The following is a 23,419-nucleotide window of genomic DNA, read 5'->3' as shown; positions in this document are numbered from 1 at the left end:
GGCGGAGAAAGGGTGCAGGGACTCTGGCGAGTTACTGGACATCTTTTTTAAAATTTTCTTTTTTTAGGGAAGGGGAGCAGCATTGCCCCCCCTTCCCTGGGACAATTTCGGCCCGGGGACCCCATCCCCGGGGTCCAGGCATTTTGGAATGGGGAGGGGGCACGAGGCCCCCCTCTTGAGCAGATTTCAGCCCGAGGACTTTGTTGGGGACCTCGGGGGAGCTTGAAGGCCCGCATGGTCCCTGACACCTCCTCGCGCCATTGCTTTTGGACAGAGTGAGCTGCTAAACAAGCTGCTCTCTCTGCTCAAAAGAAATTCTGCTCCACTTTCAGCAAGCAAGAGCATTTTTAATTCTCTTGCTTGCTGAAAGCGCAGCAGCATTTGCTATGACTTGGCAGAATTGGCAATGCTCCTGGCAAGCCACTGTATACTGCAATGTCCTGGGGGTGGGTACCCACGGATATTGCAGGCCCCATCCCTGCGGGCTGGCGGTCCCTAGGGCTATTATAGGCTCAAGGAGGGGGGCCACACGGCCCCATCGTTTCTTTGATTTTGCCCTGGGGAAGTGGTGTCCCTGAGGGCTGCGGGCCGGGTGTGCACCCCCTCATCCAATTTAACAAAAGACCCGTGGAAGTGGCAGTCCCCGGCGCTGCGGGGGTCCCACAGGCCCCCTGCAATAATCCAAAGTAAAACCCTGGGGGGGGCTTCCGGGGATGCATAGGGGTTTGTGCGGCCTGCATTGTTTAAATATGAAGCCCCGAAGGTGATGGGTTGGGGGGCCCAAGAGGCTCCCCTACTTTTAAATTTATAAGCACCAGGGAGGTGGTGGTCTCCAGGGCAGCTCGGGGAGGTGGTGGGCCCTAGGGCATTTATAGGCCACCAGGAGGGGGAGATGTGCAGCCCTCTTTTTTTGCTTCTGCCCCCCCAGGACCTGGCCCACTTGGGTGCCAATTACAAATGAAGTGCAGGAGACTATTTTTTTGCCGGGAGTCGAGCTCCTGTGCAGGAGATGTGCTCAGCGGTTCACCCGGGAGAGAACTGAAGGGAGTAGCTGCTTGTTCAAGGCAAGATTGGCAATGAGATGTGGACATAATTTTAATATATGAACTTTGATGAAGCATTGAATACTCCATCAAGGGAAGATGCATTACGGAAGATTGAGGCCCTTTCATTGGCCATGCATATCAATAGTGCCAACAAACCATGGAAACCAAGTAGCAATTTTTGCTGCCCACCTGTTGGTTGCAGCCCCAGCAATAGAAACAACATTGTGACATTTTAAAGTACTATGTGCTGTGCTTGATTTCATAATGATTTATTGTACTAAGGAAGACATCACGCTGAAAATGCGTTTGCATAAATAGATCTTTTTAATAATCCTGAGAGTGCTCCGGATTTTCTTTAAGTTGTTGTGTAACAAAGGAGAATTCACCTCCGTCTATGGAAGCATGCGCCGCATTTGCGGCTGCCCAGGTGAAATTGTGGAAACAAATTTATTTAAGCATGATATATATAAATATATTCACTGAAAAAACATAGGTTTCACACATGTTATAGTTAGCTGGACATTTCACTCCTACAAAAACCATTGAAATTCCCCCTTTATAGTTAGTTCAGCTAACTATAACTCCCGCGCCCGCAATCCACTGCTGATGACGTCACATATTACATCACTCATGACATGGTCAATTACATCACTAATGACATCACTGATGACATCCCAAATGACAGCACTGATGACATCATCCAGCGAATGTGTGTCTTTCTGAAAAATAAATATTGTTTATATATGTATATCTAAAGGTCGATGGAAGAATAAATGGGTAAATAAGGGTCTAAATGGATGTTTTATTTTGCAAAATTAATTGTAAACTGACTTATTAAGTATATCTTAGTGAATAGATCTATTAGCGAGTAATGTTTAAATATTTTAATATCTGTATCAGTGTCTCAATTTGTATATAGGCGGCTGCATGGGTTGGTGAGTATCTACATGAGTGTGTATATGGGTTATTAGTTTTTTTTTTGTATGAGTGTCTGTATGGGTCGGTGGGGGATATTACTTAGCACATAGATGCATGAATGAGTGACTCACTGTTTGTATGTGTTTTGAAGACAGCATGTGTGCAGAACTGTATGAGTGGATGGTGGATGAGTGTGTATATGGGTCCGTTAGTTATTGAATGACTGTCTCAATAGTGTCTTTATGAGTAAGTACATATGTTTTAAACTAGTATATGTGAGAATTGATGTATATAAGTGAGTATATATGAGTGATAGATTGAAAGAGTTCCTGTATAAATAAGTATGTGTTTCTATAAGTGATTGTTTAAGAGAGTAAGTATGTGTACTTCTGTAGAAGTAAGTATAGTGGTGTGTGTATAGCTGTATATGAAAGTAAATGTATGCTTGATAGTTTATTTACATGTGTGAGTAACTATGTATGAGTGTAGGTGTGTAGCAGGATGTATAGGTGTATGAGTAAATATGATGAGTGAGTATATGTATGAGTGACTATATAGAACTGCTGGTCAATGAGTGGATTTGTATGTAGATTTTGGAATTAGTGAATAGGTTGTTCTAACTGGTATTGGTATCTTCATTGTTTTGAACATTTTTAGTTTCTATTTTTAAATGTGTGTATCAAAGGTTATATTAGGATAAGAGGAGGTCTGCCACTGTTTCACAAGGATGATGTCATCAGTGATGTCATCACTGATGTCATTTGAGATGTCATCAGTGATGTCATGAGTGATGTCACTGACCATGTCAAGAGTGATGTAATATGTGACGTCATCAGCAGTGGATAGCGGGCACGCGAGTTATAGTTAGCTGAACTAACCATAAAGGGGGAATTTCAATGCTTTTGTATGCTTGTATGAGTAATATGTCCAGCTAACTATACCATGTGTGAAACCTACGTTTTTTTCAGTGAATTTCCAGGGTATTTTAAATGCTAATTCCTAACTATAACGTGCCTTAAACCTATGTTATTTTCAGTGAATTTCATAGGTTTTGTAAATGCCAATTTTTAAATGTATTAAAAGTTATATTTATTTTTTAGATACTGATTTACAAAAAATTTTATAATAATTATGTTTAGCTATTTTATTTTTTGAATTACATTACATATTTTTCATGTAAAATAATAAAAAAAAATTTAAAAAAAATTGTATTTTATATATTTTTTCAATATATGAAAAAAAAATTCTATATTTTTTTAGCATTTTTTGTGTGGTAAACGTATGGTACGCGTACATTCCCTAAAGCTTGCCTCATTACATGAGTGCATGCTTGCTGAGTGAATGATTACATTAATATAAGTAAAGACACTGAGTGAATACTTAATTGGTTCACTTTTACTTTACTGAATGAATTACAAAAAAAGGGAAGTTACTTGAAAAATAAGTCGAAAAAAAAGGGGAATGAATGTTAATACTCGTATTAAAAAAAGTAATCTATAGAAATGCTTTAATAAGAAAAACAAGTTTAAATAAAGCATTTTAGAAATTAAACGAAAGTTAAAAAGTATGGAAGGAGGCAAGTTTACATAAACACGTGACGCACTAAAACAGTGGAAATGAAAACAACTGTCAACTGAAAAACGTGACTTAAAAGTGGGAGGAGCAATACACTGATCCCATAGACTGTTAAGTAACCAAAAAGTATATAAACCACACCCGTGGGATGATTAGTCTCGTTTCAGAAAATCAATACGGGCGAAGAAACTACGAGCAAGGTAATGATTCGGGACTGCAGAAGCATCTAGACAATATCTTTCATTTCCTCAGAGGGTACATATTGTTAATGTATATTTAAAATACATAAAACATGATGTCCCCTCCAGAGGAGTTGGATGCACTTCGGCAGAGGAGGAAAAAAATATTGAAGAGAGGTAAATTATCTTAATGGGTATATATTTTATATATTTAAGAAAGAAAGCAAAAATATTTAAATGATTATAGGTTGTGATATGATTACCCCTAAAGAAAATATAATAACGAGTTCAATAAAAAAACATTACTAGAAATATAGGTTATTTAAGGAATTACTACGTGCAAAGAAATGATTAGAAGCAATGTCATAATCTTCAATTTATCTTTCATTTCCACAGAGGGATCATATTCTTAATGTATACTTTAATTGATATTAAACTTTATGATCCTTCAACTGGAGTTGGATGACATAAAACCCACAATTTTTTTATTTCTTTTAGTATGCAAGTATTTCTTATTGATTGAAAAATATAGTATAAATAAACTTTTGAGAAAATACCTATCAATAAAAGAGAATACTCTTTAACTTCTAGAGTGAAAATGGGCTAAAAGTATTTATATTGAGTAGTGCTTTTAGTACTTTTCACTCGTGAAGAACAAGAGGATTATCTTCGCGACCACTTTTTTTCAACAAAATAATTTAAATAATATAATTGTGTCTTCAAATATTAATGTGAATATTAATTCTTTAAATGTTTAAAAATGATTGTAAATTGTAATAATGACATGAAAAGTACATTAAAAAAAAGATGAAGTAGTGAGGGAGTGTTTGTCCTAGAACTTCTATTCTACTTTATCTGAAAGTAAAAAAAAGCCCAAACATTTAAAAAAAATTATGGTGCAACACTTATATAATGTAAACTTAAGAAATGAGGTCTTATGATAAAATAAAAGAAATGTGGTCCAACGCGTGATACCAATGAATGGACATTTTTTTTTGCATTTCACCCATATGATGAATATAAAAGGTTCAATAAAAATATTTTGAAAACTTGTGCATATTTTTAAATACCTTTACAGTCAACAAACTCGTAAGCAGAGTACACAGTTTAAGTTAAAAACACCCTACCACAACTAGTTTTTGAAACGCATTGTAAAATAAAGTGCGTCACAAAATGGGCTACATTCATGGTGAGTGTATCGTAACGTCACATTGAAAAAAAAGCCAATCAAAATTAGCATCAAGAAGGTAGACGGAACCACACAACAGCCAATGAAATGTTTTTCAAAATCTGTGCAAGGAAAGGGATTGGTCGCTACTACGTCTTCTTACAATGCTTCACAACCAATCAAAAAGAGGTGGTGAAAGTATTTGTTTTTAACATAGGAGCAAATCAGATAACCTTGCAAGTACACGCACAGAGAGGCAATTATTAAAGATGACTTGCTTTCGCAAGACCCCGAAAGGCTTCTTCCAGAATAAGTACGCACTTCACTGCTAGACCCCATTTAATGATTATCCAGGCTCTCCAGCCTAAACACGTCACATATCATCTCCCATCACTTTCTCTTCTTTTGTAGTACATTGTGTGAGGCAGACTGCGTGACCCTATGCCTTGAGCCCTCGAAGGCCCTGGAGACTGCCACGCCCCAGAGCCAGCTCCGGCAGTGTTCCGGAGCCGCGCGGCCCCCCTCCCAACATTTTAAACCCCCGGGGGGGTGGTGGTAAATTAATCGCGGCTGAATATGTTAGTATAGTTGACTCCGCTTACGCTACCAAGAAAACACAACAATGCTACAGGGCCCAGATTTCCATTGTAGTGATTTCTTAGTTCCAGGTCTAGTGGTCAGATCGGCACACACACTCCCTCATGGTTGGTATACACCCACACTACACCCATCCAGCACATACGTCACTACACACGTGACCCTACCTATAAAAAAGACGGGGCGCACGTTTTAGAGTTTGCTCCCATCGCAAGCGCTGTGATGGTCCGTCCTGGTGGTTCGCCCGCTTCATGTAGACCCAAATTGCCGAACAAGGGGGCCCACTACCACATGCGTGGTCTCTTTGGTCACTGAGTTAGTGGGACTCGAAGCACTGAGCGGGTGAAGAACCTGCGATGATGATGATGGGAGCACGAGTCGTTAGCCATACAGATATCAAGACTCGGCACCATATATGAAACTTCATTGTGTCAGATCGGGACTACATGATGCAAAAGGTGTCCTGTCCATGAAAAGGTGAGCAGTGAGGCCTGGGTACGCATCGGAGGGAGTTGAAGGGCAGTAGCAGACTGGATACAAAAAAGCGACACAGATATTTAGAAAAACGCAGTCTTATATAGTGTATGAATTTATATGTATACATATTTTTTTCCAATAGCAGGAATGTTTTTATAATCGCTCAAACGTCCGGAATATAAACTGTACAAATACTTATTTTAAATGTGAGAAAGAACGTTAGAGATAGTAAAAAATTACCAATCATAACATCTTTCTTTTACTGTCTTTTAGATGTAGAGCTTCAGGGTGCAAAACATGATGTCCCCTCCAGAGGAGTTGGATGCACTTCGACAGAGGAGGGAAAAAATATTGAAGAGAGGTAAATTATCTTAATGGGTATATATTTTATATATTTAAGAAAGAAAGCAAAAATATTTAAATGATTATAGATTGTGATATGATTACCCCTAAAGAGAATATAATAACGAGTTCAATAAAAAAACATTACTAGAAATATAGGTTATTTAAGGAATTACTACGTGCAAAGAAATGATTAGAAGCAATGTCATAATCTTCAATTTATCTTTCATTTCCACAGAGGGATCATATTCTTAATGTATACTTTAATTGATATTAAACTTTATGATCCTTCAACTGGAGTTGGATGACATAAAACCCACAATTTTTTTTTATTTCTTTTAGTATGCAAGTATTTCCTATTGATTGAAAAATATTGTATAAATAAACTTTTGAGAAAATACTTATCAATAAAAGAGAATACTCTTTAACTTCTAGAGTGAAAATGGGCTAAAAGTATTTATATTGAGTAGTGCTTTTAGTACTTTTCACTCGTGAAGAACAAGAGGATTATCTTCGCGACCACTTTTTTTCAACAAAATAATATAAATAATATAATTGTGTCTTCAAATATTAATGTGAATATTTATTCTTTAAATGTTTAAAAATGATTGTAAATTGTAATAATGACATGAAAAGTACATTAAAAAAAAGATGAAGTAGTGAGGGAGTGTTTGTCCTAGAACTTCTATTCTACTTTATCTGAAAGTAAAAAAAGCCCAAACATTTAAAAAAAATTATGGTGCAACACTTATATAATGTAAACTTAAGAAATGAGGTCTTATGATAAAATAAAAGAAATGTGGTCCAACGCGTGATACCAATGAATGGACATTTTTTTTTGCATTTCACCCATATGATGAATATAAAAGGTTCAATAAAAAATATTTTGAAAACTTGTGCATATTTTTAAATACCTTTACAGTCAACAAACTCGTAAGTAGAGTACACAGTTTAAGTTAAAAACACCCTACCACAACTAGTTTTTGAAACGCATTGTAAATTAAAGTGCGTCACAAAATGGGCTACATACATGGTGAGTGTATCGTAACGTCACATTGAAAAAAAAGCCAATCAAAATTAGCATCAAGAAGGTAGACGGAACCACACAACAGCCAATGAAATGTTTTTCAAAATCTGTGCAAGGAAAGGGATTGGTCGCTACTACGTCTTCTTACAATGCTTCACAACCAATCAAAAAGAGTTGGTGAAAGTATTTGTTTTTAACATAGGAGCAAATCAGATAACCTTGCAAGTACACGCACAGAGAGGCAATTATTAAAGATGACTTGCTTTCGCAAGACCCCGAAAGACTTCTTCCAGAATAAGTACGCACTTCACTGCTAGACCCCATTTAATGATTATCCAGGCTCTCCAGCCTAAACACGTCACATATCATCTCTCATCACTTTCTCTTCCTTTGTAGTACCTTGTGTGAGGCAGACTGCGTGACCCTATGCCTTGAGCCCTCGAAGGCCCTGGAGACTGCCACGCCCCAGAGCCAGCTCCTGCAGTGTCCCGGAGCCGCGCGGCCCCCCTCCCAACATTTTAAACCCCCGGGGGGGTGGTGGTAAATTAATCGAGGCTGAATATGTTAGTATAGTTCACTCAGCTTACGCTACCAAGAAAACACAACAATGCTACAGGGCCCAGATTTCCATTGTAGTGATTTCTTAGTTCCAGGTCTAGTGGTCAGATCGGCACACACACTCCCTCATGGTTGGTATACACCCACACTGCACCCATCCAGCACGTACGTCACTACACACGTGACCCAACCTATAAAAAAGACGGGGCGCACGTTTTAGAGTTGGCTCCCATCGCAAGCGCTGTGATGGCCCGTCCTGGTGGTTCGCCCGCTTCATGTAGACCCAAATTGCCGAACAAGGGGGCCCACTACCACATGCGTGGTCTCTTTGGTCACTGAGTTAGTGGGACTCGAAGCACTGAGCGGGTGAAGAACCTGCGATGATGATGATGGGAGCACGAGTCGTTAGCCATACAGATATCAAGACTCGGCACCATATATGAAACTTCATTGTGTCAGATCGGGACTACATGATGCAAAAGGTGTCCTGTCCATGAAAAGGTGAGCAGTGAGGCCTGGGTACGCATCGGAGGGAGTTGAAGGGCAGTAGCAGACTGGATACAAAAAAGCGACACAGCTATTTAGAAAAACGCAGTCTTATATAGTGTATGAATTTACATGTATACATATTTTTTTCCAATAGCAGGAACGTTTTTATAATCGCTCAAACGTCCGGAATATAAACTGTACAAATACTTATTTTAAATGTGAGAAAGAACGTTAGAGATAGTAAAAAATTACCAATCATAACATCTTTCTTTTACTGTCTTTTAGATGTAGAGCTTCAGTGTGCATTATGTCCCAGCATGTGGTGGAAAACACACTGGTGACCGAAAGTTGAGCTGCGAATATTCTTTGCAGTCACTCTCTCACTTCTTCTCTCCTTTCATAAAAAAATCACAAAGTTAACTTCCTTTTTATCTTACAGGTTGTGTTTCAGAAATTGGCTTCCCCTCCCCCCCAACACCTCTAAAACTTAATGTTCGAGGATTCTGCGATGATGCCTGGCCATCATAACAACTTCTAATAAAGCTGCTTCGACATGTAGTGCACCCTCTTCGAATCACACCAATGGCACAAGGTGAGCAAAGAAGCTTGTTTCTGAAACGACAAGTCATCAGTGAAAGGAGAAATTCGGAATATACTATTACTAACTCTTTATACTATCTTTCAGATCACTAAAGTAGAGGGTGCACTATGAACCAGCACATGCTTGGACACACAACGGAGGCAAAAGGTGAGCTACGAGTATTTTCTCCAGTATTAACTGCTCCATCTATAACTTTCTCTCTCCTACATTTTAATGTAATTTGTTCTCTCTTTCTCACTTTCTCTCACATCGTTCCTCTTTCCCTTTTAAAGTTATGGATGCTGCTGTCCACTCTGCCTTGCACAACGTTAGCTAAGTACAAGTAGTGAACTCTGTTGGCCACAGTGAAGCCTGCTTTGACACTTAGTGCACCCTCTTTGAATCACGCCAATGTCACTAGGTGAGCAAAAAAGCTTGTTTCCGCAACAATAACAAGTTATATGTGAAAGGAGAGAGTGGGTAGTGTCCGGCACATTCACTGCGTAGCAATATACAATTACCTCTGAGCAGTGAGAATAGATAGGTTACAACACTCTGACGAACAGATCTACAAGCTTCTTGCGCCACTTTTGTGTCAGTTTTAACATGGGAAAAGTAGCGCAAGGACCTTGTAAATCTGCCTCTGACTTCTCAAGAAAAACATTCACCTCCAGACTCTGCGAGTCAATGAGGTGCAACAGTCTAGGTATGCATGGGCAGGTCTACAAGAAAGTGCTGCAGCGTGGCACCGTAAGCCCTTTGGATGCACCACGCTGCAGTACTTTCAGAGCATAGGAATGGAACATATTTACAAGAATATGTCGCATTCCTGTGCTCTCCCCTCCGCTGGCGCACAAACAGCTGCCATGCGCCGGAGCAGGCACCCTTGCACCATGGTGCAAGGATGCCTGTGCCAAGGGGAGATTGTTTTTGTGCAGGAAGGGGCACCATCCTGCACAAAAACAATCACTAAAGGCTTTTTACTTTTTCAATGCGTGCGTAGAATGTAGCGCGCATTGAAAGAGGAAAAAAATGAGGAGAAATCATTTGTCCTTGTTGCTCCTTGCTAAGCCACCTCTAGGGTGGTGAACCTCTAGGGTGGCGTAGCATTTAGACGCTTCTCCAGATTTATGATTTCTCACAAATCTGAAGATGTGTCTTGTTCCATGGGTGTTGAGTGGGAACACCCACAGCAACATCCATGAAATGCCCCTGAACCGCAAAGTGCTGCGTGTGAAGGGGCCATATTTACAAGGAGAGGAAAAGTCACGCAGGGTGCCTTTTCCTCTCCTTGTAAATATACAGGAGTCCCCTGCGCCACCAGTACGTCACAAAAAGTGACGTACTGGTGGTGCAGGGGGCTTGTAAATCTGCCCTGCAATACTCACTGCTATGCAGTGGGAGTGTATGTGATATACTACTTTGGAAGAAAAATAGCGCACCGACACCTCCTTACAGTGGAAGTAAAAAAAATACATTATCCTGAGTATGCAAATAAAAAAAGCAAAAATATACGTCTGCAGTTGTATGTACTATGCTATTACTAACTGTATATACTATATTTCAGATCACTAGAGGGTGCACTATCAACCAGCACGTCTTGGACACACAACACAGGCAAAAGGTGAGCTACAAGTATTTTCTCCAGTATTAACATCTCCATCTATAACTTTCTCTCTCCCACGTTTTAATGTTGTTTTTTCTCTCTTTCTCAGTCTCTCTCACATCGTTTCTCTTTCTCTTTTAAAGTTATGGACGCTGCTGTCCACTCCGCCGTGTAGAACGTTAGGTAACTTCAAGTTGTGAACTCTTTTGGCCACAGTATTTACAGAATGTAAGCAGAGCAGCCTAGATATACAATACCTCAGATTAAATACATTACAAATAAAAGACAGTTTTTTTCAAGCCCCTTGTGCCACTTTTGCGTCACTTTCAACATGAAAAAAGTAACACAAAAGTGGCCAAATACTAATTCTGTTTCATGTCTGAATCATTTTAAAGACCTGTTGATCTGTAATTTAAATGATGCAGTAGGCACTTCCATACAGACACCACTTGAAAGCGGACCTATTAGACAAGTGAAATGTATCAGGCACACTGCAGACATAAAAATAAGAAAATATCACCAAGTGTTACCTTGACTTGTAATGTTTGACCTCATTTAGTCACATCGATCTAATTTTAAACACTAATTTTCTTTTTTGTTTTGCAGATTACCTACCGTACGTATATTGGAGTACACATCACATTTTGTTTATTATATTGTTTTATTAAAGTTATGTTTCTGGTACTTTATTGTATTGTTATCTTTAAGTTACTTTTCCAGTTATTTATTGTTGTTTTAATAAAAGTTAATTAAAAAAAAGTATATACGTCTTTTTTTGGGGGGGAGGGTAGCGATCCCCAATAGTAATGATATTTATAATTTGAAGTATAATTCTGAGACTATTTACCAGATCTGCACCAGAGTCTATAGCTACGACTAACGCTTCCAATTAAAAAAGTTTTAAAACCACAACAGTAACTTTTTTCAATTGCCAACATAGTGTGGTGAACTTCTAACCTCTGTGCTCACGCAAGTGTTCCATGAACAGTTACTATGGTAACAGGCAGAAAGCCATTTGGGGGTAGAGATCAAAGGTACTGGCTGTACAAAAAACGTTATATTTACCCTGCATCCTCTACAAGAAAGAAAGGAAAGCAAAGTAAAACAAAACACTGTACAAGATTTACAACCCCCTTGCGCCACTTTCGCGACCAAGGCCCCCCCCTACAAAATTAAAAGTGTGTGGGCCTCAATGACGACTCTCAAACCCCGGGAACAACTACCCCCAGGAGATTTCTGTATTGTGTGATGGGGGCTGCGTGGCCCTCCGCCTGGTGCCCTCGTAAGCCCTGGAGACCGCCACGCCCAGAGCTGGTTCCTGCAGTGTCCAGGGGTGCCTACCCCCGGGACACTGCTGTTTGCTATGAGAAGATATAAGTCTTCGGGCTTCCGCCACTCCAAAGCAAACTTGAGGCCATACTATCAAGAAAGGGCGATACATTATCGCCGCTTTTATCGGCAGGAAACTGCCGCTAAAGCGGCGATAATGGGCATGATAATATGCCCTTGTGAATTCCCATAGAAGCCCAGGTTCTGGTGTTCTGGCAGTTTCCTGCCGCTAAAGCAGCGATAATGGGCTTGATAATATGCCCTTGTGAATTCCCATAAAAGCCCAGTTTCTGGTGTTCTGGCAGTTTCCTGCCGATAAAGCGGCGATAATGTATCGCTCTTTCTTGATAATATGGCCCTTAGTTTGCATTTTGAAAGACAGAGCAGTGAAATCTGTTCTTACTTTCAAAATCCAAACAAGATTGCATTTCCACATGCAAGTTAGCCTCTTCCCGTGTGTAAAAGCAATGCCGGCTCCCGCAGAACGCGGAAAGCCGGCCAGACCGTGGGGGCATAGTGGCTACCCTCACGGTCCTTAACACTTTTTTATAGGACCCGGGGGATACGATCCCCAGGAATATTAGAAAGTTCTGATAGGTGCTATTTTTTGACGGAAAAAGTAAAAGTTGCGCACCCAGCTCAGTGCAGCCCCCTGTTGTGCACGCCCTGGATGCACGACTTATAATCTGTAGGGTGCGCGACTGCAGCACCTTTGGTGCACAACCTCTATGCGTTTGAGAGGAGCCATTACCTTTCCACAGCAGGAACTACTAACATGCGGCTCCCCATCTGCAAAAGCAATCTAATTTGAATTTTGAAAGAGAAAACATATTTCCTTGTTAAAGGACGGCGGGATGGGCACCCCAGGACACTACAAAATCCGGCCCTCCCACAATACATAAAGCCCCGGGCAGTGGTGGTCCTCGGGGCTTTGGAGAGCGTACCATTTTACCATAAAACGTTGGGGACCGTAGGGGGAGCCCGAATACCCCCATGGTCCCACCCAGCTCCCTGCATCCTTCGGGAGCCGGCATTGCTTTTCCTCAGGGAGAGCAGCTAACATACTGATCCCCCTGAGGAAAACCAATCTGCTTTCCTATTTGAAAGAGAGAGCAGTTTAAACTGCTTTCTCTTCCAAATAGGAAAGCAGTTTGCAATGACAGGGTGGTAGCCGCGACGCTCCCACCCTGTCATTGCAAACGGCAGTGTCCCAGGGGTATTGTATTGTATTGTAATTGCATGTATATAGCGCTTACTACCCCTGGCGAGCCGTCAAAGCGTTTTTCCGGCGAGTAGCACGCTACTCCGGGGCCCATAGAGGATTACTGTTGAATTAGTATAGTGAAACATGCAAGTACATTTAAAGTGGTGGATACGTTAATCAGTTATTTGGATTTGGAATGATAGCAGAAGGATAGAGGAGGACAAAGGTTTGTATTTATATAGCGCTTGTTGAAGCACGCTATTCAGGAAGTCTACAAAGGATTAGTGGTGAATTAATATGGTGAAATATGAAGTAATTTCAGTTCTATGTAGAAAAACCCATTGTGCTCAAAGTTAAATTGTGTTGCCTATTGCAACCACTGTAACTATTGTGCTTACAAAGTTTATTCCCTTTCTGCAAAGTAACTACCTGAAGTCACTCATATTGAGAAAAGTATATTTTTATGCCTGTTGGTTCTAAAAATAAAACAACTATGTCTTTTGATATAAAAACAATTGGCCTGGAGTTCAGTTCTGGAGTGTGTGAAACCTTTTGCTAACTGAGTGTGTACAACAAATGCTTTACACTATCCTCCGATACTGCCTTCCTTCTCGGCCAAGCTACGACTTTAGAGAGTAAAGTCAGATCTGACTTTAACTTCTGTTATACCTCTGGAGATTGTGGACTCTATACACACTGTACCTTACGTTGGTCCAGTATATATTAGAGCCACTTTCTTACAGCTTGGTTACAAGTGTGGGTAGGAGACCCCCTACAAACCCAGGAGTAGACCCCCCGAGACACTGCAGGAGCCGGCCCTTGGGGGTGGCGGTCCCCAGGGCCATCTCGGGCTCCAGGAGGGGGGCCACCGTGGCCCCCCTCCAATACTTTCAAAAAGACCCAGGGGGTGGCGGTCCTCAGAGCCCCCTATCAATTAATATTTTAAAGTCCCGGGGGTGTTGCGGTTCCCGGGGCTGGAGGGGCCTCAGAGCTCCCCCTCCATTAATATTTTACAGCCCCAGGACTTGACCCCCGGACGCTAATTAGCACTAAAGCGGGCTTCGGGTTTTCTTTTTCACTCGATACGCGTATCCTTCGCCCATCCAGCGATTTAAAAAATATATATACTTTTTTTTGGGCCTTGGGGGTCCTTGTGAGACCCCCTGAGCAGGCCTAAGGGGTCAGGATTTACCTACCCTGCATCTTTTGCGCACTTGTTTTTCAGTTTTATTGTGCCTCGGTTCTACCGAGACACAAAATGGCTGCCAACACATCCTGGTTTGGAGTGTTGACACACAGTTGACAGCCAATTAGCATGCAGCTCGGGCTCGTATGGGCACGCGTACAATCCTCGTACGGTACTTCGTCCATAGATATATCTATGATTTTACTTTTCATTTTCTCATATATATATATATATATATCCAAATATTCAGAGGCTGGTTTGGAGTACATATGCCCCTACCTTGACACTTTTAGGGCAATAGTAACTTTAGTAGTGTATTTTATGAATTGCAATAATCTTACAGTCTTACTCTTTCTTACTCTTTACTGGCTATGTGTTTTGTATTAGCATGTCCCTCCTAAACCATTCCTTACATTTCCATAAACCTAACCCATTTTTGAGTATGCTTTCTACATTTTCCCACCACTCCCCTGGTGCCTTGCAGAATTATTACAAAGTAGTATACTTTGTGCGGAGGAGAGCTCAGCCACCGTGGCAGAGACCCCCGTTCTGAAAATATAAAAGGGGATGTGGAGGAGGTCGCTGGCCAGACGTTTGTGAACTGCATTTTGTAATAAGTAACTTTACATAATACAAAAGGAACTTTGTGAATTGAACCCTATAGCTTTATTGGACACTACGAAGCTAAACTGTGGCTGTTATGAGGATATGCACAGTGTAAACATGTAGTCCCTACCAACACCTTGAATGGAGAACGAGACCCTGAGAAGGTACAGCAAGGGTGTTGTGTGGTATAGAGATTTATGTTCGACATGCATCCTTTCTTCTGTACATTAATCTAGGTGGGAAGGTTGTTTGCTTTAGTCTTTATTTGCCGTGGTACTTAGACTGATCACAAAGCAAAATCCAGCAGTAAGGAATGCATATGTATCTTAAAATAGACTTTTCATTTTTTTTTAAATAATTCATTGCTCTATGTAAAGTGAAAAAGTATTACTCACGTTCAATAATTTTCTGAATGATTTCATTCCTCTGCTCTTGTTTACGATTAAAGCGCAGAAATATACAAAGGGTTCGAGCAGCTGCTTTTTGAACTGGTAGAACATTCTATGAGGAAACAAAAATAAAATGATACGTTTATTTTATCATTATATATTTCATACAGTAATAACGAGCGTGTTAGATATTCATCGAATTTGTTATGTATCAGCATTTGAGGAATGGAGAAATGTGCATCCTATTGCAAGATTCACTTGAAAAATGTGCTCACAAATGAATTTCCTCACATGTGTATTGTTGATGACAGGCGAGAAGCGATACAATAATAATCAGAATAATAGTAACTCTTGCATACATAAGCCAATTATATCTATGAACGTTCCTTGGTCAAACACATATATTATGCTGAGCTGGTACCATAGGCCTTTGACATATCTAAAAAAAGATATGAACTCACACAATTTAAAGAAGAGTAGTTTAAATTGAAGTATGGATTTAGGCCTAACCTCTACCAAAAGTCTATAAAATTACTTTACTTTTACAAAGGAGGGTTTCTAGAAACACAGTTTTTATGTGTATCTTTCCTTCGTATATTTTTCAACGGCAAAAATTTAAAGCAATTCAACTCCAATGAATCAATAGGAAAACTTTACTTATAGCATATCAAAATGTTTCTGCTACGCTCCATAAAGCACCATTGTACATGAATAGCTTCGACTTTCCTGCTTTTACAGTTTGAAGTTCAATCTCGCTTTCTACTTGTAGTTTATCACAGAGCAAATTTTCAAATTACTTACTTTCGGTAACATTCTTTCAGACACAGATTCCTTAGATGAGCCCTTTCCAGCTGCAACGCAAGAACCAGAAATGTTGTTGTGCATTAGCTGGTCATCCACATCAGGGGGCGCTACGTGACGATTTTACTAGGAGCTGTGTGGACTCCTGATGTGATTTCAGCACAGTATATAAAGTGTCCATTTTCCACACTGCCATTGAGGCGGAGACACAGAGAACAAATAAAAATAAAAATACTACTCATAAACTTGCTTAATCCTCAAGACAGGAAGTTGGGGGTGACGAGGAATCTGCAAGTGGTGATCCATATATCATAACGATCTTTAAAAAAAGCAAATTACTTATTCTTGTAATAGGTAGGTGCTAGCGCAGATTTCTAATATGAAGCATCCTTGATCAACACTCCAGGTGGTGGGTTGAGTATATGCAATAAATCACACCAAAAGACACTGTAGTATAGTCACACTGAAGTGAGCTGTTTCTCTCATGTGCATGTCTATGCAATAATTTGTGGTTAAACAATGAATTCAGGGCATATGCTCGGTACCTTGACAGATCATTTGACTGGAACACTTTGTACCAAAGCTCAAGTTACTACCTCAACTTGCGTGCTATTGGACTGGAAACGCTAATGAGGGATTTTTAGGCACTATCTAATTACTAGTGCAAGCTGTAAGCAAAGGGACGGAAAGCAAAGTGGACAGGGTACAACCAATGAATCACAAGCGGGTCAACTGGTAATCCCTTCTTGGGAAAACTCCAAATAATGAAAAGGTTTGCATTTACTTTTCATTTTAGTCTCAACAAGGTTTAAGGGGGCTTATCTTAAAGATAGAAAATACTGTCTATTACTTCTGGAACAAACTCTAAATCATGGTTGCACCAGAGACCGGATGTCAACTTCCCCAACTGAATGAGCAGTCGATAGTCATATTTCTCAGTCCATTGCACAGCCAAAGTTTTCTAGCCCTTTAATGCACAGTTGACTGGAGGATACACCTCCCTGTTAGTTCAGGTGAAACAAAGCAGATGCACTGGCTTCAGCATCTGGGCTTGTACATTTTTCACTTACTGAAGAAAAGTTCTCTGAACACGTTTGGTAGCGTTCAGCTACAGGATGTTAAAAAAATGAGTGCCCTCCACTGAGGATTAATGGGCACAGAATGACACGTTCACTAGGTGCCCACACCACCCCTGGTAAGAAGTATTTGTTAATATTGTAATTTGATGTTGAGGGTTTTTGAAGAGGATACCCACCATTATGCTGGATATGTTTACCCAACATTGAACAAACTAAGGAAGATGAGGGGAAACTGTAATGACAGCTATCAATATCCCAAAGTATTGATTCCCTTGACACGCATGCATCTTTGTAGGATGTCTCATTTATATGTAAAGGTAAGGTATCAGGTATGGGCAAGAAGGCATGATCCCTAGAAGATGTAGAACCACTAGGGCTATTTGGTGATGCCGCAACCTTGGAAACCATCAGATTTTTTCCCCAACCATCTATACCTTGCTGGCAAAGCCTGGAACAGTACTGTATCCATGGACTGTACTCACTGACAGAGAACAAGACATGCAATTTTTTCATTCAATGCGAATCCAAGATTGGGTAAAATGATGCTGTGCAGGACAGACTCTTAAATAGGAAATCTGGTGAATTTGTTTTTTAAATGTATTTGAGTTTTGACTTCTAAAGTACATGTACTAAATATGTCAACATGAAAGAAGAGTATTTAACATGTGAGACAAACTTGTTCTATACCTAAAATAAAATATGCGATATACACACATATTCTAGTATGATAAAATATAACCTGAAAAATCTAATATATATTACAGTTAGGATTTTCATTTGATGTGTCAAAAATTTGTCCGGGATTCTTCTAAAAAAAAAGTGGAGCCATTTTCTTATTGAGCATTTCATTTTTTCATGGTTGCAATTCAAGAAAGTACTTTAATCCAATACAATTATAAGGTTGCATAACTAGCATCTTTCCATTTGTAAGTATATTCTAACCAATTATTGCTTTCTGCATCCAGAGCTGAAAAGGTAGATCTTCTACTCCAATCTCAGAAAGCTCATTGAAAACAGTCATCTTCTCATTGAGTTGTATATCTTTTCCAATCATTATTGATATTTCTTCAAATTCTTTTCTCCAGAAATGCAAATGTTATTTCCACGTTATATTGTGGAACAGCAATGTATATGTCTCCTTACCACATTTCCAGCATTTGTCTGCTACAATTTAAATTTGGTTTTCTTCGCATAGACAAGTATAAAATCATTTTTTGGTGCTGAGATAATCAATTCAGCAAATCTATCCATGTTCTAGCAATTGAGGAAACTGAGGAAAGAATTATTTCCTGCTACTCCTCTGTGATATCTTTCACTTATTTCTCAGATGATTTTGTATACATTTATTGAATACTTCACAGTATTCTGCCTGAATGTAATATATAAATGAACCAGAAAAAACACATATACTATTAAATATGCTATTTGTAATGGGTCTACATGTGTTGATTTGTATGTCTATCAGTTCTATACATGTGAAGAGATCCATTTCTTGTTTTAATATAAGGTACTTCTCGGGATTGACACCGCCAGGAGTGGAAGCGCTGATGTCGGGTCCAGGTTCAAAGCGGTAACCGGCTTGTGTACTACAACATAGCAGAGCACGGAAGAATCTTACCCGAAGGTTATTGAAGGTTACAGCAATATCGTGAGCAGCGGGGTATGTGGAGATTACGGCAAATCCGGAGCCGTTTTCAAAAACTTTTTTCTTTTACTGCTGCCAAGAAACCTGCCAAGAAACTTGCCGAAGCAAACCAGGTACTACAGCAGCGGCAGCAAATCGCAGGAAGGTCTTGGCGAGGCTTGCTAAACCCGACAACGTGGATCAGGCTGGGATCGACTTCACCTCTAGCGGCGATCCGCTGGTCAGGCCTGCGTTCCCCCACAGCACCGGCAGCAGCCCAGTTGGAGAGAGCGAGCGGCAGGATGGCGCCGAAACCACCCACACGGACAACGCGCAACACCACAGCCAGCGCGAGCGGGAGAGGAGGAGCAGCAGCAGCGGTCTCGCTGTCGGTTACAGCTATCAATGAGATCCTGGCAATCAAGAAAAACACCATGGACATGGCGCTGAGTTTTGCGCAAAATACCGGGCAGGAGATATTGAACGGAGCAGGCACTGGCACAGCAGCAGCGGCAGCAGAAGCGGCAGCAGTAGAAGCGGATGGAAAAACACAAGGTAATACGATGGATAAGGGTCAGAAGGGAGGTAATACTGCAGATGGGGTGGTAAGAGAGCAGAACAATTTAAAAGACCCCGGGAAATCTTTTCAAAATACTACTAACATAGCTACTGGTGATGACTCAGCCCCTGCAGCACAGGGTAATACTGGGATACTGACCTCAGCCACTGTGATAACGGAAAATGCTGCTGATTTCGATACCAACGTTAGTACCACCATTACCTCAACAGAAAATATTAGCAGCACTCCTACCCTTCATAGCGACCCTGCAACAAACCAGTCTTCAGAATGCACTAAAAACTCCACAGCAATTACTAATACTACTAGTGTATCACTTGATAAAAGTTGTGCTGGGGAGGCTAGTGAAACGGAAGGAACTGTGAATGATGTTAACGCCGAAATAAGTGGGACAGATGAGGAATACATGGATGTCAATGAACAGGGGAGCAACACACCCTTAAGTATGACTAAGGAAAAAAACAAAACAATATCCAAAAAGCCCAAAGGGAAAAGTAAGAATAAGGTGGCTAAAATGGCGGGCAAATCAAAGGCAAATGCCCTAAAGGCTATCGCTGAAAATAGTCTTATCAGACAGTGGGTGCAGGCTAAAGGAGGTGTAAAATCCATGGCTTTACGTCTGTCTGGCAACAGTCCCAATGATGTAATCACTGTACCCACGGATAAAACAAAAGGGGATACTCCATCCAGCCCTATTCTTACAGAAAAAATAAAGCAAGCTAACATTGGAGCTGGTATTGAAGCTAACACCAAGGATCTGTCACAGCCTGAGTACTCTGTACCTACCTCGAAACTTATTGAAGATAATATCACCTTAGCTTCAGCTACCGGGTTAATTGATAGCAATGATATCAGTAATAGCGTTAGCCTAAGTGATGATATGTGCGAAACACCGATGGCCACTACTTCTGAGGTTGCTAGGACCCTGCTAGGTGAACCTATTCTAGCTGTGTGTATGGGCGACAGCACTTTAACCTCATCTACCGGGGCTACTGAATGGATACCGCAGGGTGAAGTGACTGCTTCTTTTCAGACAATCCTACACCTCTTAAACGAACAAAAACAAGAGGCTAAAATTCACTACCAGCAGATGAGAGATGATAACAGCAGAACTCAAACTTCTTTACAGGAGATGGCGTGTAAACTGGGAGCGGTGTCACAGGACATTGAAGAACTGCAGCAGAGAGTGGCCACTACGGAAGAGAGATCAGAAAATTCTGAAGCAGAGCTGAATAGACACGATTTGCAAATAACTCAGATGCAGGCCAAACTTGAGGATTTGGAAAACAGGAATAGAAGGCAGAATCTCCGTGTTTTTGGTATTGCGGAAGGAGCAGAGGGGGCAGATCCAAGGGCATACATTACCCACCTGTTTCAGAAGGCTTTTCCTGACCTCTCTGATTGGGACTGGGATTCACAGATCCAACGGGCGCATCGTTTACCCTTATTCCAGAGAGATAAGAGTGGGAAATTTCCAAGACCTATTTTGATTTACATTGGCAACTTTCTGCTTCGACAGGCCATCTCTTTGAAAGCACGGCCTAATACCCCAGTCACTATTGAGTCAGTCACCTTTTTTGTGAGATCGGATTTAAGTAAGATATCATTGGAGAAAAGGTGGAAGCTAAAACAGTTTATAGATCCAATTAAAGAACTTGGATTTCAAGCTTATCTGCAAGAGCCTGCAAAGCTTAAAGTGATCAAAAATGGTCACTCATATTTTTTCTTTGACGCAGCTGAGGTTGAAAAAGCAATTACCTCCTGGAAAACTGGGAAATGATGATTGGTTTGATTGAATTTAAGACTAATGTGAAGTAAACACTGATGTAATTTTTCTCTTTCTTCTAGCTTCTCATTATATATATTAATTTGCAGGGCATGAATTTAATGCTTACATGACATTGAAATAACCAAAAGAGAGTCAGTGAGAAATATATGTTGGACTGTATGGCACGGATTAACTATAGTACCTGGACCCGATAAGCGTCCTTTCCACCCACATACTGCCAAGTGAACGGCAGTCAACAGGAAGGGGGGATCCACAGGTAAACACGGGGTGGGGGGAGGTAATATCAGAATATGGGGTGGGCAAAGGGTAGTTATGGTTGGGGGCAAAAACTGCATCAAAGGGCACAAAAATGACAAGGAAAAAATTAAGAAACTTTACAAGACTCTGATTGTGTTTATTTTTTTTGTTCACACAGGCTACATAGGGAAGGAAATATATAATTTAGGATGCATTTAATAAAGTGGTTAACCTGGAATGTTTCAGGATTAAACAACAAAATTAAACGCCGGCTTGTCTACGAGGAACTCAGGATGTATAGTCCACAAATAGTAGTCCTAACTGAGACACATATTGCCTATAAAGACAAAAAATGTATTAAACAACTAGGATTTGATCTTATAGTTAGTACGGAATTCAATGCTTCTATTAGGGGGGTAGCAATTTTAAAGCATAAAGGGCTGAAATGTGAAATAATTAAGACTTTAACCGATAAAGCGGGGAGATGGGCGATAGCGCAGATAAAACTAGAAAATTTTCGACTTGCAATATGTGGAGTTTATGCTTCTAATCAAGATAAACCTTTAATCTTTGACCAAATTAACATGGAATTATTGGGATGGAGGGGTGAGATAATGGTGCTAGGAGATTTTAATTGTATAATGAATTATAAATTGGATATTACAAGGAAAAATGCTTTTCAAAGGATGAGGAAAACTAGGGCGGCAATTTTGGATTTGGCAGCAATTCATCTTCTAAAAGATGTATGGAGATCTTTATATCCTGATACAGGTGGATATACTTTTTATTCTGCGGCTCATAAGGTGTGCTCACGTATTGATATGATCTGGGCATCAGGTTTGATTCTTGATAAATGTAAATGCTCAATGGATATATATCCAAGGGTGACATCTGATCATAATCCGATCTCTATAACATTTACACTTATAAGGGAGGAAAATAATACTCGCTCCTTCTCCTTTCCACGCTATTTATTTTCTGAAACCATGTTTATAAATCTGCTTAGGGAGCATATAAAGGAATTTATTGACATCAACAGACAATCAAGCTTACCATGGATAGTCTGGGATGCATGCAAAGCTAGTGTACGGGGATTTACTCAACAATACATATGGCGACAAAATAAAGAACTTCGAAATACTAATCAGCAAAGGTTAAATGAAATAAGGGATATCGAACTCCAGATATCTGAGGCCATATGTAACAATGCCTCAAATTTAGAAGATTTGAACCTCAGATTAATCGATCTAAAAGCAACAATTAAAAACCTTCTGAGGGATAAAAGTATTAATAAACTTAGAAAGTATCATATGGAACAGTATGAAAGTGGAGATAAAATTGGGAAATTGCTAGCTTACAAAGTGGCGGAAGATCGCTCCATTAACATGATTAAAGAAATTAAAGGGGACAACAATCAATTATTCTCTGATCCAAAATCAATTTTACAACAGTTTGCCTCCTTTTATCAAACTCTTTATACACCGGAAGTTGTTATTTTAGATGAATGTATTAAGGATTATATTGATGTTAATAAAGTTAAGCACTTAAATTCAGACCAATCAGCTCAATTAGAGGCCGAGATCACGCTTTTAGAAGTGAGGGGTGCAATAAAATCTCTGGCAATGGGTAAAGCGGTCGGGGAAGATCTTATCCCCTTGGAAATGTATAAATATTGCACTGAAGAACTATTACCACTATTTGCTGATGTGATCAGCGCTATTGGTAATGGGCAACAAGCACCCAGATCGTGGAATCTGACCCAAATTATTTTCTTTTTGAAAAAAGGTAAAGCACCACAAGAGAGGGGATCTTATAGGCCTATTTCCCTTATTAACAGTGATGCCAAAATCTTCGCTAAAATATTGGCTACTAGATTAGCTCCATATATGTCCCAACTTGTCTCTCCCCAACAACATGGATTCATCCCTAAACGGGACACCACAACACACATTAATATGGCTATTTCAGCCTTTGATGCGGCACGGATTAAACACACCCCACTCGGTATGATTTTACTAGACGCTGAAAAGGCATTT

At 40.2% G+C, this 23,419-nt stretch overlaps 1 protein-coding gene across 2 annotated transcripts in view; it reads right to left on the bottom strand.

Moving 5' to 3' along the window:
- Positions 1 to 23,419, bottom strand: part of PPP4R4 (protein phosphatase 4 regulatory subunit 4) — a 1,899,245-nt gene that overhangs the window by 571,480 nt on the left and 1,304,346 nt on the right. For both annotated transcript variants that reach the window (XM_086937722.1, XM_086937723.1), the window contains exon 15: positions 15,283 to 15,388. In XM_086937722.1, coding sequence (XP_086793848.1) covers positions 15,283 to 15,388 — 106 coding nt within the window. The remainder of the gene's footprint in view (positions 1 to 15,282; positions 15,389 to 23,419) is intronic.

Source organism: Lissotriton vulgaris, chromosome 9 (genome assembly GCF_964263255.1).
Source record: "Lissotriton vulgaris chromosome 9, aLisVul1.2, whole genome shotgun sequence".
Taxonomy (NCBI): Eukaryota; Metazoa; Chordata; class Amphibia; order Caudata; family Salamandridae; genus Lissotriton; species Lissotriton vulgaris.
This window is presented reverse-complemented; position numbering and strand designations above follow the sequence as displayed.